This window comes from Vespula pensylvanica, chromosome 2, assembly GCF_014466175.1.
Source record: "Vespula pensylvanica isolate Volc-1 chromosome 2, ASM1446617v1, whole genome shotgun sequence".
NCBI classification, from domain to species: Eukaryota; Metazoa; Arthropoda; class Insecta; order Hymenoptera; family Vespidae; genus Vespula; species Vespula pensylvanica.
Window position 1 is genome coordinate 5,157,728 of NC_057686.1, and position 17,794 is coordinate 5,175,521.

General features: G+C 38.1%; 4 protein-coding genes across 13 annotated transcripts in view; 2 read left to right on the forward strand and 2 right to left on the reverse strand.

Annotated features, from left to right (window-relative positions):
* The window catches only part of LOC122637984 (serine/threonine-protein phosphatase 4 regulatory subunit 1-like), a 114,289-nt gene extending 109,612 nt beyond the window's left edge, over positions 1-4,677 (forward strand). For 6 of the 8 annotated variants that reach the window (XM_043830570.1, XM_043830571.1, XM_043830567.1 and 3 more), the window contains 6 exons: positions 497-667; positions 751-1,034; positions 1,184-1,406; positions 1,487-2,500; positions 2,579-2,855; positions 3,002-4,677. In XM_043830570.1, coding sequence (XP_043686505.1) covers positions 497-667; positions 751-1,034; positions 1,184-1,406; positions 1,487-2,500; positions 2,579-2,855; positions 3,002-3,156 — 2,124 coding nt within the window. In that variant the 3' untranslated portion in view covers positions 3,157-4,677. The remainder of the gene's footprint in view (positions 1-496; positions 668-750; positions 1,035-1,183; positions 1,407-1,486; positions 2,501-2,578; positions 2,856-3,001) is intronic. The other 2 variants (XM_043830569.1, XM_043830568.1) reach the window with 2 other exon arrangements.
* On the reverse strand, positions 3,743-7,039 carry LOC122637987. Its single transcript, XM_043830578.1, has 2 exons — positions 5,449-7,039; positions 3,743-5,384 (listed from the first exon to the last, which is right to left on the reverse strand). The coding sequence occupies exons 1-2, from the start codon at positions 6,895-6,897 to the stop codon at positions 4,872-4,874; spliced, it is 1,962 nt and encodes a 653-aa protein (XP_043686513.1). The 5' UTR covers positions 6,898-7,039; the 3' UTR covers positions 3,743-4,871.
* A 154-nt stretch (positions 7,040-7,193) lies between these two features.
* Positions 7,194-9,226, forward strand: LOC122637991 (N-alpha-acetyltransferase 11). Of its 3 annotated transcripts, none has more exons than XM_043830586.1 (2): positions 7,194-7,338; positions 7,984-9,226. In XM_043830586.1, the coding sequence occupies exon 2, from the start codon at positions 8,235-8,237 to the stop codon at positions 8,775-8,777; it is 543 nt and encodes a 180-aa protein (XP_043686521.1). In that variant the 5' UTR covers positions 7,194-7,338; positions 7,984-8,234; the 3' UTR covers positions 8,778-9,226. The 3 variants fall into 3 exon arrangements, with proteins under 3 accessions (XP_043686521.1, XP_043686519.1, XP_043686522.1); XM_043830584.1 differs by lacking the exon at positions 7,194-7,338 and adding an exon at positions 7,404-7,756; XM_043830587.1 differs by lacking the exon at positions 7,194-7,338 and adding an exon at positions 7,719-7,861.
* A 131-nt stretch (positions 9,227-9,357) lies between these two features.
* The window catches only part of LOC122637986 (breast cancer anti-estrogen resistance protein 1), a 45,558-nt gene continuing 37,121 nt past the window's right edge, over positions 9,358-17,794 (reverse strand). Inside the window, exons 4-9 of the mRNA XM_043830577.1 lie at positions 14,344-14,470; positions 13,452-13,752; positions 13,021-13,376; positions 12,639-12,931; positions 12,122-12,478; positions 9,358-12,034 (exon numbers count right to left, since the gene is read on the reverse strand). Coding sequence (XP_043686512.1) covers positions 11,747-12,034; positions 12,122-12,478; positions 12,639-12,931; positions 13,021-13,376; positions 13,452-13,752; positions 14,344-14,470 — 1,722 coding nt within the window. The 3' untranslated portion in view covers positions 9,358-11,746. The remainder of the gene's footprint in view (positions 12,035-12,121; positions 12,479-12,638; positions 12,932-13,020; positions 13,377-13,451; positions 13,753-14,343; positions 14,471-17,794) is intronic.

Below are 17,794 nucleotides of genomic sequence, written 5' to 3' on the forward strand. Positions count from 1 at the left end.
TCTCTCTCTCTCTCTCTCTTCTCTTCTCTTCTTTTTTTTCCATTTTAATCGTTAATCTATGCATTCAAGTTTTTCAGTTTTATAGACCACAACAGTCCGATCGACTGTTCCTCCCGTCAGAGTGGTTGTGATGTGGTTTCTCTTCGCGCTCTCATATCACAGCCAGCTTTGATGAGCGGGACGGAACGATATGAACCTTCGAGAAGATGCGTGTACACGATGTTTAATTTCTTGTCTTTTTTTTTTTCTTTTTCTTTTTTTACTTATATTATGTATCTCTTTGTTGTACCTTCTCAATGTATATCTCTCTCGTACTTAATGTATTACTACTTTTTGATATTGTATATTCAATAATAACATGTGAACGTACGATTTATTCGAGTTTTACATATAAAATATACTGTTAAACCTTTCACAATACGTTTATTCCCGAGTAGCAATGATTTTTTCCTAGTATCCCCTTAAGCATTATATCGCATTTTGTGTCGGCCCACAGCTCATGAGTAAAATGGCACTGCTTATTGGTAAAGAGCTCACAGAAAAGGTCTTCTTGGACAGATACATCGCTCTTTGTGGAGATAATGTCGTCCACGTAAGAAGGATGTGCGTGGTACATTTTGGAGAAATGTGTGCCGCGGTAGGAAGGAAAGCTCTTCTTTATAAACTGGTAAGTACAATTTTAAGGGATGAAAAAGTTTTATATCGGAAAACGATGTAATCAATTTTTTATATCCAATAATTGAATTTCAGTTTCCAATATTTGTCCAATTATGCTTGGATAATGTTTGGGGTGTTAGGAAAGCTTGCGTCGACGTAATGATGCCAGTTTCCTGTTGCGTCACTTATCCATATCGTCGAATACTTTTGGCGGATATTTTAGCAACGCATCTCAACGATGATTCCAAGTGGGTACGAGCGAGCGCATTTCAAATTCTTGGTCCATTCATATCTACTTTTGCGAAACAGTTCACTAATGTAACGTATAATCAAGATGGCGAATTCGTTTTCACCAATCAGCAGGACGATAATTTCAGGTGAATTTAGTTTGCTTATTAATATGGAATATTAATATATTACGATAATAATAATAAAAATAATAATAATAATAATAATAATAATAATAATAATAATAATAATAATAATAAGGATGGTAACCAAAAAAGAATTATAATTCTGATTATAGTATCGATAAGAATAACAGCGGTACCGAACGGGATTTTACATCGAGCATACGATACTCGTATGAAGGAATTTTTCCGACAAAATGTGCGATACGGAATCAAACGTTGGATTCGGAAGATTACGACATCAGAGATGTACTCGATATCGGTTGTCTGATGGAAGTGTACGAGCATACTCAAAAAAACTATATGTCTAATCTTCCCCTGAGAGCGCACAAGACGAAGGTATGGAATATCGAAAGTATAAATTAAAAATCGATATAAAAAGGCATCGTTAGTAATCGCACTTAATGATTTTATCACAGCAGACGCAAAAGAAACAAGTGACGGAGAACGAACAAAATGATCCGGACGATACCGAAAAATTTAATACGTTTCTCTATTATTACATACCACCGGAAATACCTCCCGACGATCCCCTAGTCCAGGCAGCTCAAAAGTCGTCGGAAACAAATAAGCCGATCAATGAAAATGCGCAAGATAAAAAGGATGACCCTGCCAAAGCAACGAACAGTTCGACGATATCTAAGAAAAAAGATGAAAGTACGGTGAAATGTAGCAACATCGATAATCGAAAGATTGATAACAAAAAGCAACGGGAAGAGGAAGACGACGATGAAGATGATAATAGTCGTTCATCGATATGGGCCGATGACAGTAGCGAGACCATAGATATATCCAATTTATCTCTGGACAAGAGTAATTTAAACGCGTCCTTATTTCTCAGAAAACACGAATCTAAAAATAATAAGCAAGACATCGTACCTCAAGATTTAGTTGACTATTTTGTATCGATGGCCGAGCCCGAGCTATGTGAGGAAGGAGAAATTCCGTATCACTGTGCCTTCAGTTTTCCCGCTGTTGCGTTGACGTTAGGAAAAGAGAACTGGCCTTATTTGAAAAAAGCGTATCAATCGTTGGCAGGTGCGAAACAATGGAAGGTCAGGCGTACTTTAGCTTCTAGCATTCATGAAATAGCCATAATACTGGGCGAAGAACTTACTGCCACTGATCTCGTGCCTATATACGACGGCTTCATTAAGGATCTTGATGAAGTTAGAATCGGTGTTTTGAAACACCTAGCGACATTTCTCAAAATACTCAAGCCTAACTATCGTTGGCACTACTTACCAAGGTTGCATAATTTTCTTGTCACGGATAACGAGTGGAACTGGAGGTTTAGAAAGGAATTGGCCACTCAATTACTCGAGGTGGTTACTCTTTTTAACGCCAACGATGTAGCGCAACACATCGCACCGTTGTCTCTTAAATTACTCATTGATAAAGTTGCCGCTGTCAGACAAGTTGCGCTTACACTGGTAAAGATTATGTTCTTTATTATCTTTATATGGGTTAAACGTTTTATATCTTATACCAATACTATTTCATTCTTGCAGGTAACTCGAATAATCTCTCATCTTTCTACCGATGAACCTCTTGCCACGGCACTTATACAGGAACTCAGAGATACAATTGCGATTAATACGAGTAAGTGGGTTCGCAGGCAAACCTACGCTCTTCTCTGCGCTCAACTGATTGCTGGCAATGCGATTAGCGGAGAGAAATTCGCCAAGGAAATGTTACCGAGTCTACTAAATCTTTCTTGGGATAAAGTTCCAAACGTAAGACTGGCCGTAGCTAGGACATTATCGCAGAATGTAATTGCTATGGGTAGTAAGTGTATATCGTATTGCATTATAATCTGACACATAACGAAAAAACAAAAAATATATATATATACATATGTGTACATATCACAATTTATTATATAACTATATGTGTTAAAATTATTTTAATTTTTTACTTTGTTCATTTTTTAGTAGACTGGTTAGGTTACGATCATGCAGAAAACGTAGAGAGAAGACTTAAGCAAATGCGCTTAGATATCGATCGAGACGTCAGAATCTTGGCGGGAAGAGAAGAACATCTCGTGTCGGATGTACAAACGGAACAGGCTAGAAACATAGTATTTTAATATTTTATGATCTCTGTGGATAAATATCCTTTTCACTATATCGAGGATAAAAACAAACCGTTTATGCCACACCGTTAATTGCACGTGCATCGGTTCTTCCACGCAATATCCTTCGATCATAGGAATTATTACGGCAGGAGAACTTGGAATAAATTGAGGATAAATTGAATAGTCAAAATATTACAAGTATTTATGATTCAACGAAGAACAACATAATGGAAAAAGAGACATGTGAATTGTCAGGCTGTCCGCAATCTGAGCCGTGTATGCCACTGAGGAGGATTAAAGGAAACGTATGAGTGAAGAAACAGTTTGTGAATGTGTGTAGAGCGCGCGAGAATGCATGCGTTTAATATTGTGATCATTTTTTACGTGTAAGTGGCCCCTCGGATAAGGCAGATTATTAATAGTTGAAAAATAGCATGCCGTCAAGACTTTTTATAGTTTGCTAAAAGTATATACCTTTGGTTGTGCGAACCTTAGGTAGAACTGCGGATGAAACACACTCATGATCATATTTTATTTTATGTTATTCTTTTCTTTGTTTTAATTGATCGCTTCGAAGCAACTTTTTAATTCATCTTACTTTCTTTCTTTCTTTCTTTCTTTTTTTTTTTGTTTTGCTTGGAAAGAACTTTGCAAAGAAAGTTTTATAACCACGAGCGCGAATACGTCCCGATCTATTTGAAAATTTTACACGTTATCGAGAGAGAAACGCCTACGCGCCTACGTCGGGGAAGAAAAAGAGAAAATATTCGCACGACCGACGATAAATCTTTCTAACGTACAATGTTCTAAATAAGTCGTAATCGCGTGACTTTACCGCGAAGATACGCCGGATAAAATACGAGCGAACAATTCAGTAATAAAACTATTCGTCGCTGCGCGATATTTCATATATACGTTACGAGTTTGTATCGAGCCGTTTAGATTAGGAAGATGTCAAATATGTCCACGAGAATTTTTGCAAATCCTCGCACTGCGCCAAAATTTTGGAGGAGGAAATTCTTGCGCGGACCAGTAATTTTTGTCTAAGGCCAACTTTTAAATCGATACCACGATAAGAATAGTTCATAAGTCACGGACGATTAAATCATTGTTGGATAGTGTATAAATAGTGTACGATACGAATATTTTAAGGAAGTACGAAACGGATAGTGGGCTTAGGATGAAATACTGAAATTTTTAATTTAAAACAAATTGTATAGTGTTACAAAGTTGGATATGCGGACGTCGATAGTTTTACTGGATATTAGATGATTTAAATCGAACTTGCAATGCCCAAAAAATATTTTACATCTACTACTGAAGAAAATCAAACGATCACCCATCATTGGCTCCACGAAGGCGAAGAGCGATTAAGCTACAGTAATTATCCTGTATGCAACGAATACAGTCGTTAATTGTGAATATTTGTGAGAAAAGGAGATGGTATTGTTTAAAATATTCTGTATAATATATTGTGTGTGTATTTCATAATAAGACAAAGAAATATACTTGAAGCGATTTGTTACACAATCATGAGACAATAACTTAAATCTTATCACCCGCTGTTACAGCATTCCATTTTTTACTCTATTTTTCGAATAATAAAATACAAACTTTATTGCTTACCATATACAGCGATCCCTTAAAACGATCTAAAGATATAAACTACTCGTTATGGAGGAACGTCGATTAGAAGAACGAATCACTGTGACAATCATCTCGAAATTCTAAAATAACCCGAGAAATTTTCCAGGTGGACAGGCGGGCATTTGGCATGCCTTTTCTTCCATTTCGGTTTCAACTGTACTACAGTCGCGTAAACAATGTCTCCATCTGATCTGTCGACCTCTACCGCAACTGACACTACAACTGCTCCAACCCGTCCACCTGCCCCATTTACGGCGTGATTTTCGTTTAATTCGATTTTTACGAACCATCCTTTTCGTCAATGGGCCCGTTCGATCGTTCGGTAAATTAATCCTTTCAGTTCCTGATTCTTCCTTTATCGTAACATGATCGAGACTGGCGTTTCTGTCGTCTAGAGTTTTTAAGGCCGTATTAAGATCACCTATTCGTACGCATTCATCCACTAATTTCGGTGTTTCCAAAATCACTTCTTCTTCGATCGTCGCGTTATCACGAGGAACTTCGATCTCACGCGTCTCCATTTTTTTCTTCATCTTCTCTCTTTTATTTTCTTTTTGCTTCTCATAGTTGAGATAACTTTGTAACTCGTTCACCTTCGAAGAAACTTCGATACCGTTAATTTGCCAATCCAGAATAAGTGCGTACTTAAGTACTTACTTTGGTAACTAACTTCTCCGCGAGTTCTTTGATCTCCTCGATGGATTTCACTGCTCTATCGCCACGTGGTTTCTCAAACAGTGAACAATTATTTTCTGATAACATTGACAAAGACGACGACGTGGATTCAAGAACATCGGGATATTTCGGTATCGTTAAATTGTTATTTTCATTTCTCTTTAATCGAGTCCTTAATGATATCTCTCTTTCTTCGAGTATAATCCCCTTCCTTTTACGTAAGCTTCTTTTATCTCGTACATTATCGTTCACTGATACATCTTTCTTCTCCTCTATCAACGTTTGTTCGTCGGTTTGTTCGTTCTTACCTTTGCGAGAGGATCTTTTATGATCAGAAATCTCTCTTGTTCGAGCTATATCAATTTCCGATCCAGCGTCAATAAAATTTCTTTTTTTTATTTCAGATTCGACTTGATAATCGTCGACGATCTTAGGTGAATTATTTCTAATCGTGTGATTCTTTTGTTGCTTGGCTTTCGAAAGAGACGTTTTTAATGAGTTCGAGATACGTTTGCCGCTTGCTTTAGAGGAAATCCCTTTTTTCTTACCTATCCCACTATGTTTACCCAATTTTCTTTTCTTTCCATGAAGAACTCTACGTTTGGTACTTTTCTTAGACTTTCTCTTCTTTTTAGAGTTCATTTTATAAGCTCCAACATTGTTTAACATCGAATCGTCTGGTTTCAAAGTTTGCGAGATATTAGCTTCGAGATTAAAGATGGTTCCAACTTTTTCTTCGACGTTGTTACAACGATTTTTTGATGACATCGAATCGGTAATATAACTATCAATGTAACGATTTCTTTCAGTAACTTGTAAATTGGAAAATGTTCCATTAGAGTTAGAAGATACGTTTTGATAATTTGAAGTATTGTAATAATCATTAGATCTTTTCGATAATCTAACGTGCCTTTTTCTTATCGATCGATGTTCTGCGTTTGAAGATTTTCTTGGAAAAGAATTGGCTAGGTCTTCGAAATAATTACTTTTCAAATGTATCAATGACTGACGTTTGTCCGGCTTAACAAACTTGAAATCGGTTCTTTTTACTCGTATGTGCGTGTCGTTCGACGATTCCTCTAGATCGGAATGTTTGTCGATGTCGTCGAAAAGTGTAGGTTTCTCGAGATCTAATAATGTCTTTTCTTTAACAGACTGTTTTATATCGAAAAACGAACTCGTCGTAGTCATCGTCTCTTCGGATGCATTCACGTTTGAGGATAACTTCTTAACATTCAAGATAGAATTCGATGTTAAATCGTTATGATTTTCGTTAGGTATTAAATGCTGCTGATAACGATGTGATAAACTGAAGGCTCTCTTTTGACGTCTTTTACTTTCCACTATCGTTAATATAGAAAACACGATCAACGGAATCCACATCCATTTGTAGCAACACAGTTTCACCATAACACAGTAGCCTAATAACATCGATTTCTACAGCATTTTAGATCGCATTTAATTTAATATAGTGGCACATTTTCATCATTCCTCAACGTGATATTTATAAATCACTCGTACGACGCGTCATGATACAAGTGACAATCTTACTCGGTTATAAAAATCGATACCCCTTGACGATGTGAATATAGTAGATATATAAATAAGAAATATTTTAAATAGGAATTAGTATAATTGCAAAAGGAAATATCTTTAATTTGCGGTATGATTTTGAATTTACCGCGCAATATCAATCAATTCGTAGGTCGTCCTATAATGTACGAGCATTTTCGTTACCACGTGACCACTGTCTGCTTCCTGTCGGCTCGATTAGCGATTGGCATTCAAAACACTTTAACACGACTGTAACATTTTCCAATATCTTCATTCGCATCGCATTGTAGAAAACAGAATTTGGACTTTGGACCTTTGGTAAGTTTTCCGATTTGTGCTGTACATATATATAGGCAAAACGATTCTCAAAAAGAGTTCGTCACGAGGTTGGAGGGGGGAACCATAACCTCTACATAGAAACTCTCTATTCGAGATTATCAAAATGGCGTGTTACGGTACTTGAACGAGTAGTTGGATCATATTTCGGTCTCGTGTAGTGCTAAATTCTTCGTTATCGAAATTCTTACATGTAAAAAATTCAGTTCTTCTGTCGCGAGAAAAATTGAGGTAAAACAAAGGAGAAGGAATATTATGACACTATTATCGCGGGTCTCATCGTAGGTAGTTTTGTTTCATCTCGTATTGCAAGGTACAAACTCGATAATGCAGGAAATCCTTCTGGCAGCATTCTCCGTGATATCGAGTCTACTGATCGTATTTGGCCTCGTATTATTGGGTAAGGATAAATGAGCAAGAAACACAAGGAGGAAATAATTATTAATATAAACAAGCTGCTGATCTTAATTTTATGATTATACGAATCTCTGAATTTAATGAATAGGTATTTAACCTACATCTCACGTGTACACACAAATAATGCAATGTTATTGTTTCGATTAGATATTAGATAATTTAGATTATTAAAATTGATCGTAGTAACTGTTATATTTATAATTTTTGTAGGCTGGTACTTAGTTTGGAAGTTCTTCCTTTCACGATTCCGATTTGTTCGTGAATTACTCGGTGGGATGAGCGAGTCTTCATCGGTCAATGATTTGAAGAATGGTCGATCTCGTATAAAGAAAGTTCGTCGGGATTAACTTCTACACTGTGTTGTATTGTAGAAGAATTAGCTTGTGAACAAAACCATTTACAAAAAGAGCTGTAGTCAGGATTATCTAATCTGGAATCGTATTCAAAGAGAAAACATCAAAATGTCTATAAACATACGCTGTGCAAACACGGATGATTTATTAAACATACAACATTGCAATTTGCAATGTTTACCTGAAAATTATCAAATGAAATATTATCTTTATCATGCTTTATCTTGGCCGCAATTGAGTTATGTAGCAGAAGATGAAAAAGGAAGGATAGTAGGATATGTTCTGGCTAAAATGGAAGAGGATTGCGAAGACAATCCACACGGACACATAACCAGTTTAGCTGTGAAACGATCTCACAGAAGACTGGGCATTGCACAAAAACTTATGAATCAAGCCTCCAGAGCAATGGTGGAGTGCTTTGGTGCAAATTACGTTTCATTACATGTACGTAGAAGCAATCGAGCAGCTTTAAATCTCTACATAAGCAGTTTAAATTTTGAGATCTCTGAAGTCGAACCCAAATATTATGCGGACGGTGAAGATGCGTACGCCATGAAGCGTGATCTTAAATTTTTCCATCTGGAAAAAGAAGAAGTATTCAAAGACGCTTATACGGACATTCATTCAGGGAGATGCTGCGATCATTCATAGTTGGATTGGAATATTTATACACGCTTGTATATAAATTGATCATCGAATGAATTGTGGTGTATTACGTTAACATAACACCATAGTATTTTGTGTCATTTTCAATTAAGAATAACACGTGAAAAACAAAAAGAAAAGAAAATGTTCAATGGTTTATTTTAACCGACTGAATGTTCTACCAATGTGTCATGGAGAAAATTTAAAAAAAGATATGGAAAATGTCGTTGCAAATGTTTTATATATTATCATGAAGATATCTGTTAGTGATTAAACGTGGGAATTGAAGGCGTTATCGAATTGATTCTACATTCTATGGTGCATATTTGATTAATAGTTTGTAACAGAAGAAAAAAAATATTGCCTGTAATTACTTTAAATACAATGTACTTGAAACATGTAATTTTTAATATGCAAAGTATCTCAGGAAATATAAAATTTCTCTTTAAACGTTAGGCATTATTGTTATAGTTCATTTTTATTTTATAACCAAAATTAATGCGGGGAAAAAAATCAAGCGGATAGCAATACCTTATTAAATTTTCTTTCAGGGGACGAGTACCTATAAGAATAAAAACAATTTCGATCTTTGTGACATTTTGAAATTTATTCATTCGTTCGAAATAAAATTCGTGGCAATTCGATAAATGCTTCCTGTAAATACTTCTTTGAGTACAATTTGACACTTAAAAATTACATCTGACATTGCACGATTCTTTAATACGTTTACTCCATTGTTGCATTTGGCTATCATATCTTGTATTCTATTTTGTGTATACATATGTCGCTTTTAATAGGATTAATTATAATGTGTATAAATACGTCTATGTACATTAAACGATCTTAAAACAACGCGATCGATCCATTTCGAAAGACATGCTGCCCGAAGAATAACTTAAACGTTCACGTACAAAGTATTATTGGATCGTAAGTATCGTCAGGAACAAAGTCGTTGGTGTTTGTAGTTCGTTCGACTCTTAAGCACAGCATTAAAGAGCGCGTCGACATTAACGCGCTTTTTCTCCCACTCAACGAATGCAATTATTTGTAATCTTTTGCTCGAACGATATAAAGATAAAAAAATAGGTACGCGTACGAGCAATCCTAACGACGTTATCGTAGCTATGATATTTGCGAACAAATTGATCCAGGTACAATGTACAAAAGGGAAATGAGAAAAGCGGATGATGCTAAATGATTCTGAGATAATTGAAACAGTAATATGCTGCGCGTACGTTTCGATAGAAAGAATATCAATCGATATAATATTACTGCCTGTTGGTGTCTTAAAAAGACAATGAATCGACATGTATGATGAGCACCTAATGGTTTAACCATCTATATTATATGTATATGCAAATTCTAAATATACAAGAACGCTATGTAATCCGCACAAATGCAATATTTTACAGAACACTGCCAATAAATTATAATACACGCCTCGTCGATGAGAGATCACGCGCATAGGCTTACGTTATTCTCGCTCGATTATACAATCTCTAAAAAATAAAGTGCGATATAAACTATTCACCATTACGTACAATTTCGTACTCTAATAGCAATTAGCGTCGCAAAATCTGCTGAGGTATTTCTGTTTTGTGCTCGAACAGCTGCGCACGCTTATTTTGATCCGATATAAAGGGACTTCAATCTTTCTAAACGATCGTATTAATCACAAAATTGCTGCCGAATGACCAGTAATTATATAAATACGGCTCGTTATCGATATTTCATGTCAAGATCCGTCGTGAAGGCGGAAGAAAATGGAACTTTGTTGCACACTTCTTACTTATTACTCTTTTAATCGTAGCACTAATTATTATAGTCATTGTCTCTAGTGATCCGTGTCGTTTATTAATTATTTAGAATTTCGGAACTTCGGTATAGGCTGTTTTGGAAGAGCTGTAGAAATATACGGATATTCAACCGATAAAATACGTCGAAAATCCGACATCGTAAAAGTTTCGTATAAAATCCGGCGTTACATAAAAATTTACTTTAATTCTATAAACTAAACTAATATCAATCAATATTTTCGAGTGAATTTGACCGTTGTAAAGAAGATCCGATCTTTGATTTCTTTTTTCTTTTTTTCTTTTTTTTTCTATCTTTTTATCAATTTGCGCAAATTGCTTGTTCGTTTTTTTTTTTGATCCATTAAAATCGTTCAGAAACTTTCAAAAGGCAGTTCGTTATATAGCGGGTAATAATTATTAGCAAATTTCGATTTGTTCCGAACGCAGCACTCGTAATTAGCACGAAAGGACAAATTTGTGTATTCGACGTACGGATTTCGTATCTACTCGAAAAATGACACGGTTACGTTTCCTCTATAAAATACTACGATATCTTTAATTCTCGAATACATTTATATAAATCTTTTTTTTCTGCTTTTTTTTTTTTGTTCTTTTTTCTTATTTTTTTTTTCTTTTTCATTGGTCTCCCTTCCCTACTACTATACCTGTGCTTTGGCAGTTGCGTATTTCTAATAAATCGTAGGCCTAAAGACTCCTTATTTTTAAAAAGAAGAAAAAGGGAGATGTTCAAGTTCCGAGAATATTTTTCTCTTTCGTCTTATCTGTTCATCCAAAAAAGACACGTCCAACGGCTATACTCTTATTCATTTAATCGTCAAAATCCAGGTCAGTTAACGTCATAGCAAACGATATTAAACTCCCTGACGGTCGGCCGACAATATTACGACGTTATTGATTATCGTCTCTAAACATTCACGTTGTAGGACCTTCAAACACCTTCGAGTTACTATAGAACGATCTAAGAGACATTGATTTTCTTGTTCTCTCCTCAACACAGTGAAGAAATTCATGTTAGAGTCACGTCTCTACTTCCTATCGACGTTTCACGGTCTCTTTTTTCTCTCTCTCTCTCTCTCTCTCTTTCTCTCTCGCTCGGTCTCGCTCTTTATCTTTCTACCTTTCGTTATCCAATCACGTTTTACTAGTGCAAGAATAAATTCATGGTTGCTGCGCAGCATGTATCATGGCGACTTTGAGATCTTTGGCCAAGTGAGAAACGTCAACGACGCTATCGACCATCTCTTGTACCGCAGTCACGCTAGGAAAGAATTGTGCCGCCTGTTTCGTCTTCGAGACGGTCTGTGCGAGTGCTTCGTTGAGGGCGTTCGCACATTGAAGAACTCGCGTTCTCACGTCGTTTCTCGTCACGTTCCTGTGCACGGTGTCACCAATGTGAACGAGTCGATGAGCGCTAAGGACGACGAATTTGCCGTGTGCCAGAAAGACCTGAGCAAGTAAACGATAATATAATATAATAAAAATACCAATTTGATTAGGTAAGTTAAGAGAAGATAAAGAGTTCCTGGGACATACCTTGGGTGGCTGATTATGCTCGACGGTTTGCAAGAAGGCGTCAATGGCGTGAGTTAGGTGTGCACCGTGTGTGATCACCTGAGCCGCGTAGAAAGCCAACAATTGTTTGTCGTTGGGATCCATGGGCGTCGGTGTCGTAGGTGGCATTTGAATGGCCGCATTGTCCGCCTCGGACACTAGTAGATCGTAACTGCTACGGAGTTCCTGAGGTAAGGATGCTCTTAGTTCCTCTCGTTGCTTCGCCACGATCTCTCTCGAATCGAGATTAACGTAATCGTAATCTTCCCCAGCGCCGCTGTTGTTGCTGCTGCCCGTCGAGATGATGGATGATCGTTTGAACAACAACGTGGAATTTCCCTAGGATAAAAAGGTTACTTTATTATATCACAATGGATCTAATATTATCGCGATCGGGATACTTTCATTCGGAAGCATGGATAGAACATAGAAAGGACAATAGGTAGCGTGAAGAGATAAGGAAAGATCGTGCGCGTTATCGCAACTGGAAGATGCTCACCTGAATGAAACTGGCGACCTGACGAACGTCTTCCGTGAGTGCTCGGGCGCACGCGATCAGCTGATCGAGTGGATCCGGTTGAACCGTCGGCAGAAGGGAAGGTGGTGGCCCGTTCGTAGGTGTCGGCGTGTCACCACCACCGCGACAGAGCTTACCCGCGTCCCATTCCATCGTGTCCAACTCGGTGGCGGCTTCCTGCACGAGCTTGTCGGAGTCACGAAGTGCCTTAACCAGAGGCCGTAATTTCGTTGCAAGACCCTTGTCCGGCGCTTTAGCCGCGTTACCGAGCGTACCTACGTGCGTAATGCGGACCACTTCAATCGATCGGATGTATTCATCTTGATACCGTTTAACATTACAACTCAATGGTTCCGAGCAATACCTTCGGCAAATTCAGCGAGATCGTGTAATGACGTTCTCAATCTCAATGCTGCGAGCCTCAAATCCATCAATGTAGCATCCAGTCGTTGCGGCGTTCTCCAGCCAGGACTAACGAAACCCAATAACCTGGCTATCGCTGCTGAAGCTTCGCTCTGCAACCTTTGAAGACCTTCCAGCGCGGCATCCAATTCCAATGGAAGTTCCTTGTTAATCGGTACGTCGTAAATTTGCTGCGTTTGCATAGGAGGTGGCGGTGGCGTTGGCGTTTTAGGGACCGGTGTGTTGTGCCGTGATGGTAACGACGATGCTGGAAGACGTGGCCGTGGCACGTCGTAATCTGGAGCGGCGAGGCTCGATCTGAGAGAATGTTTATATAATTAAATAAACGAAATAAAGAAAAAAGAGAACATATGAGATAGGTAATCAATTTACCTATTAGATCCACTGAGCGATCCATCGTTGGTCAGACTGGAAGCTGAACTACTTGGTGTCAATGGTTGTAAAGGTCGTGGTACGTCGTAACAATCTAAAGGAGTGATGCCAGAGCCACCAGAACAATTCGAGTTGGGAGTGCAGGATGTCGGTGGCCTTGGAATATCGTAGCAAGATGGGGCAGGACTCGGACTACTTGCAGGAGATGGAATCACAGGAATTGCTCGCGGTGGAACATCGTAACAGTCGGTCACGTCGCCACCATTGTCGACGGAGCTTCTGGCGCTTGTCATGTATCGTCCTGCGAACGTGCAAAATCATGCTCGATTGTGGTTACTCGAGTTAACAAAAGCTAGAAAAAAGAAACACGAAGAAAAGAAAGGAAAAAAAAAAGAAGAAGAAAAAGAGAAAAAGACATCATGCCTAAGCGAGATTAGATCTTAGAAAATACGTAGTTGGTTTGGCGCGAAGCAACGGTTATCGAGAGTTATCGTGATGTTCGTGACGTCGTGTAAGAGTAAACGAGGTCACTCGGACTGTTGTCGACGAGATCGAAGCGCGAAATCTTCCCTCCGGCTCCAGGAAGTTATGTTCCAACGATCGACGAGGATCGTTTAAGATGTCTCCACGAGATCTCGAGGTAATGCATCGGCTTATCGGATTCCGATCGCCTCGCTTCCTGATAGATGCTTCTCTACCTCGTTTCTTTCTATTTCTCCAACGTACTCGAACTAAATGCGATAAATCACTGTTTCTTCTCTTATTTTTCAAATGAAATATTTGTCGGTTTTTTATCGACAGAATCGCGTATTATAATCATCTCGCAACTAACAATCATTAATAAATTTTATCTTACCCCTTTTAATCAAAATCGAGTTAATGATTATCGTACCTGTATTGTGCAAATGTTCGTTGTTCGAATTGAGGGGTGAATCGTGTCTGGAGGGTGGTGCAGGACTTCCGCGACTCGCTGGTAAATCGTACAGGTACACGTCGCCGCACTTTTGCGGTGTCACGACCTGTGAAAAAAAAAAAGACAAAGAGAAAGATCAAAGGACGTTCGATTACAACGGGACTAATAATAAACGGATAAAGGGATAAAACAACCCTCCGCGTAGCTTTTCCCTTTGATATTTTCCATTTGTATGGATTTCGATTCGATATGTTATTTGTACCGATTAATTCGTTTTAAAGAAAACACATGAAAATATTGCCCAAAGCCATACATTCGATTCTTTTCTTCTTCTTTTTGTTCTTTCATTTTTATACACTTTATGTTGTTTCATAAACTCATTCCAATTCCAATAAACGCGTTCGACGTGAAAGATTTTCCTTTATAAAGAAAAAAAAAAAAAAAAAAAAAAAATAAAAAAATAAAATAAAAAAAAAAGAAAGAAAAAAGGAAGGACCGACAATATCGAGAGATAGAGTTCCCGTTGAGACCTATAAAGTATAATCTTATAGAAAACGATTTCACGAGAGCGACGTCAACGACAATGAAGGACTAACGATTTTATCTAAGCGAGCGCCAATCATCGATGTTCCTCTTTCCACTCAGGGGAAGGTTCAAGGACTCATTTCGAGTGGTACTCTTATCGTTAAGGACTTCGTTCTAATGGGATCGTTAATTGAGTTCTATGCAAAAAGAAAAGTTCGACCTTCGGTCCTTTCCCTTTTTACAATCGTTTAATACATACATATGTATGTAGGTACGTATTAAATGTATTACATAAATATCGAAGTTAACAATACACATAAATATTTTCTATCTACGCAAATGCATTCATTTGGTTCGGTAGACCGCAGGCTCGCGAAGAAAATACAATTTTGTCGACAGAACAAGCGTAAGAAGGAAAAAGGAAGAGAAAGACGAAGAGGAGCAATAGGGATGAGAGAATAGGGGTATTTGCAACGGACTGAACGAGAGAAAGGGTGGAGAAAGAAGGGAGACACAACGAGAAAGAGAGAGTAAATCCCTCGAGAGCGCAATCTCTGGCTCATCGTCCGCTGCTTTACAATAATAGAGCCTCTTCAACCCTTGCGTTATGCTTAAGCGTGCTACACTTTTGTTCTTCCTTCTTTCTCCCTCGCTTCACAAACCACGCTAGTTACTCTACCTGTGGAAGATGCTTACAATTTTTGATGTTTCTACGTAGTCTCAGTATTTCGTGTGTATATAATATATATATATATATATATATATATATATATATATAAGTTGCATTTGTATGTAAATGTACAATCAGCATAACAAAACTTCATTTGAAGCTTTTAAGATATTAAAAGTAAAATGCGAATAAAAAGTGAGCGCTTATATCAATGCATCTAATAATAAAGTTCTCGTAGACTGCAATGGAAAAACTTTGTATCTCTTGGAAATTCAAAAGAGGGAATGAAGAAGTTGGCCATTGGAAAGCGAGTATCCTGCTATCGGGGAATAGAGGATTCAGGCGAGCGTCGAGGATTCAAGCAAGAATCTAGGTCAAGCCTTATCAGTGGTAGGCGGTAGAGTCCACCCTCGGAATAACGTGCTGCCACACCCCTTTTCCTCGAATCGCGCTTGTCGATTTGGTCCTCGATAAACCACGATTGAGAGCCTGCGGTGAACGATGTTGCCTTTAGCTAAACGATTTTCCGTCGATGTTCTTTTTATCCACTTTTGCATTCTATTCGACGTTTCATACCCGAAATTCCAATGAAACTATTTTACTTAATTTCTTCCGTGATATCGTACGGTCTTTCTTAAGAACGAATTCATTTTAATTCCTAAAAAATTAGCAACACTTTGAGATGATATCTTACGTGAAAACATTGGTAGCACTAACAAAGACATTAAGTTTCCTATTCTGAGAAGGATCAGGAATTCGATTGCTACATCGACCGTCGTACTTTCGTGTCTGAATGTAACGGTAATCAGATAATCTCATTTAAAGGAACACAGTTAGAGTTAGATTTCGACATTGTTCGCACGCACCCCCTACGAAGCGAATCCCCAAAGAGTCTGCGTGATCCGTTTATTCGTGATCCAGGATGTAAACTCGGCCATAATCAGATCGAGTCGAGTTCTGAGTCACGATATCGGCCTGGAAGGAGAAAGCAAAGATCGAGTTTGTGATCGACGAGCTATGTGTGCGGCTATGTAAGCCACGTGTGGATATATATATATGTGCGTATGTATATGTTTACATACGTAACGTACATTCACGTATAAGTACCTATGTATGTATGGAAACCTATAAGATATACGAGGCCTACTCGAATGCACACGAATAGTAAACTCTCGTTGGGGTAGGACCGTGTGTGTCTCTTGGGCGTTGCTGATCATTTATCAGGGTGGATCGAGCCGTAGATCGGTGACTCCCTTGTGACGCTCACAAAAGTCGACAACCTCGACATTTAAGCCATTCGCACTTCTAATGCAAGATATATTGCACTACAATTCTCTATTATCGTGACACGGCCAATTTCTAACGCGTTACGTGCGAATTCGATGCGCGCACGCTAATTAATACCATCGATTCAATCACAAACTCTTTCCTTTCTCTCTCGCCGAAGATAATCTCTGTTTCTTTCGTGACAATCCAGACGTCATTCGCGAGAAGGTCGAGTCTCTCTGTTAAGTTGAATTTACATAGTGATACATAAATGTATGAGCGGTTATGAATCCAATAGACAAGATACGTTTTAATGGAAGAGAACGAAGTTACACTTTCTGCTAAGTACTTCGAGTTTATCGCTCGTTTCGATCGATTAGCCATCGGACGATATTAGATCTGTATAATTTTCCTTTAAATTATTATCGTTCGATAAATTAATGGTTAAGAGCTGTGTTCTTGCCCTTCGAACTCCAAGTATTTTACTCTTCCTCTCCTCCTCATCCTTCTCTCCCTCTCTCTTTCTCTCTCTTACCCTTCCATCCAATCCACCCATACCTTCATCAACGGATATCGTTATTATCTCCTATACCGTGCTACCTAGTAATTAACTCGTGAGCTATCCCAAAATTACAACGTTTTAGCCAATGGGGCAGAAACGGCTGACCATTGACAAAACGAGAAATAAAAAAATATAGAAAGCCGGAGAGAAGAAATAAGAGCGAAAGTACAATAGCTACTCTCTGTTTTCTGAATTAAAGTCGCACGCGATTCTACTATTCCTTGTTCGTATGAATCGAATAGTAGTAGGTAGTACTATAATAACGAGTGAGTACGTAGTACAACCAGGGAGAAGAGGTGGAGTAAAATAAAGAAAGAAAGAGAGAGAGAGAGAGAGAGAGAGAAAAGGGGATGGTTGGTTGGTGAAGAGGTGGGGGTAGCGCGTCGGTCGATACCAGCGTCGCGACG

Bases quoted from the DNA above. Each gene is read 5' to 3' on its own strand.
- LOC122637987 (XM_043830578.1), bottom strand. From the start codon at position 6,897: ATGTTATTAGGCTACTGTGTTATGGTGAAACTGTGTTGCTACAAATGG. The intron at 5,385-5,448 runs GTAAGTACTTAA...GTTTCTTCGAAG, and splicing joins CGGAGAAGTTAGTTACCAAA to GTGAACGAGTTACAAAGTTA.
- LOC122637991 (XM_043830586.1), top strand. From the start codon at position 8,235: ATGTCTATAAACATACGCTGTGCAAACACGGATGATTTATTAAACATA.